The sequence below is a fragment of the Cystoisospora suis genome (genome assembly GCF_002600585.1).
Source record: "Cystoisospora suis strain Wien I chromosome Unknown contig_553, whole genome shotgun sequence".
NCBI lineage: Eukaryota > Apicomplexa > Conoidasida > Eucoccidiorida > Sarcocystidae > Cystoisospora > Cystoisospora suis.
Genome location: NW_027153354.1, coordinates 37,742 through 38,178, shown reverse-complemented (window position 1 = coordinate 38,178; position 437 = coordinate 37,742). Strand labels below are relative to the sequence as shown.

Sequence of the window (437 nt, the reverse complement as noted above, 5' to 3'; positions counted from 1 at the left end):
TCCCCTCATCTTCACCTCATAACAACCTCCTGTCTCCTTCTTCATCTGTCTCCTCTTTCTTTGCTCAGACAGCAGGAGCTACGTCTCTTACCGAAGATGAGAGAACGGCTCTAATAGAAACTATTCAGCAGAATAGAATAAAGGCTTCAATGAATTTTAGTGAGGGAGGAAGTAGGACCGGAGTAGGAAAAGGACAAGCAGCAGAAGGAGGAGAAGAAGATTCTTCTCTTCTTCTACCCGTACCTATAGGTCCTGCTTATGTTAACACCCCATATGGTGGTTGGGGACAGCTAAGAGTTACAGGAGGGAGGCATCGAGGGAGACGGCTCCTCATGCCGAGAACACCTGTCTCTGGTGCTGTTAGGCCTATGATGTCCAAGGTAGATCAGAGATTCTTTAGATGAAGAAAACACAAGTCTTCCTAGATTTCCATTCAG

General features: G+C 46.2%; 1 protein-coding gene across 1 annotated transcript in view; it reads left to right on the top strand.

The window, feature by feature from the left end:
- Nucleotides 1–2: 2 nt before the first annotated feature.
- CSUI_001399 (methyltransferase) overlaps nucleotides 3–437 on the top strand; it is a gene marked incomplete at its 3' end in the record, with an annotated part of 1,150 nt that continues 715 nt past the window's right edge. Inside the window, exon 1 of the mRNA XM_068061605.1 lies at nucleotides 3–380. Within this exon, the coding sequence (XP_067926422.1) occupies nucleotides 150–380 (231 nt within the window). The 5' untranslated portion in view covers nucleotides 3–149. The remainder of the gene's footprint in view (nucleotides 381–437) is intronic.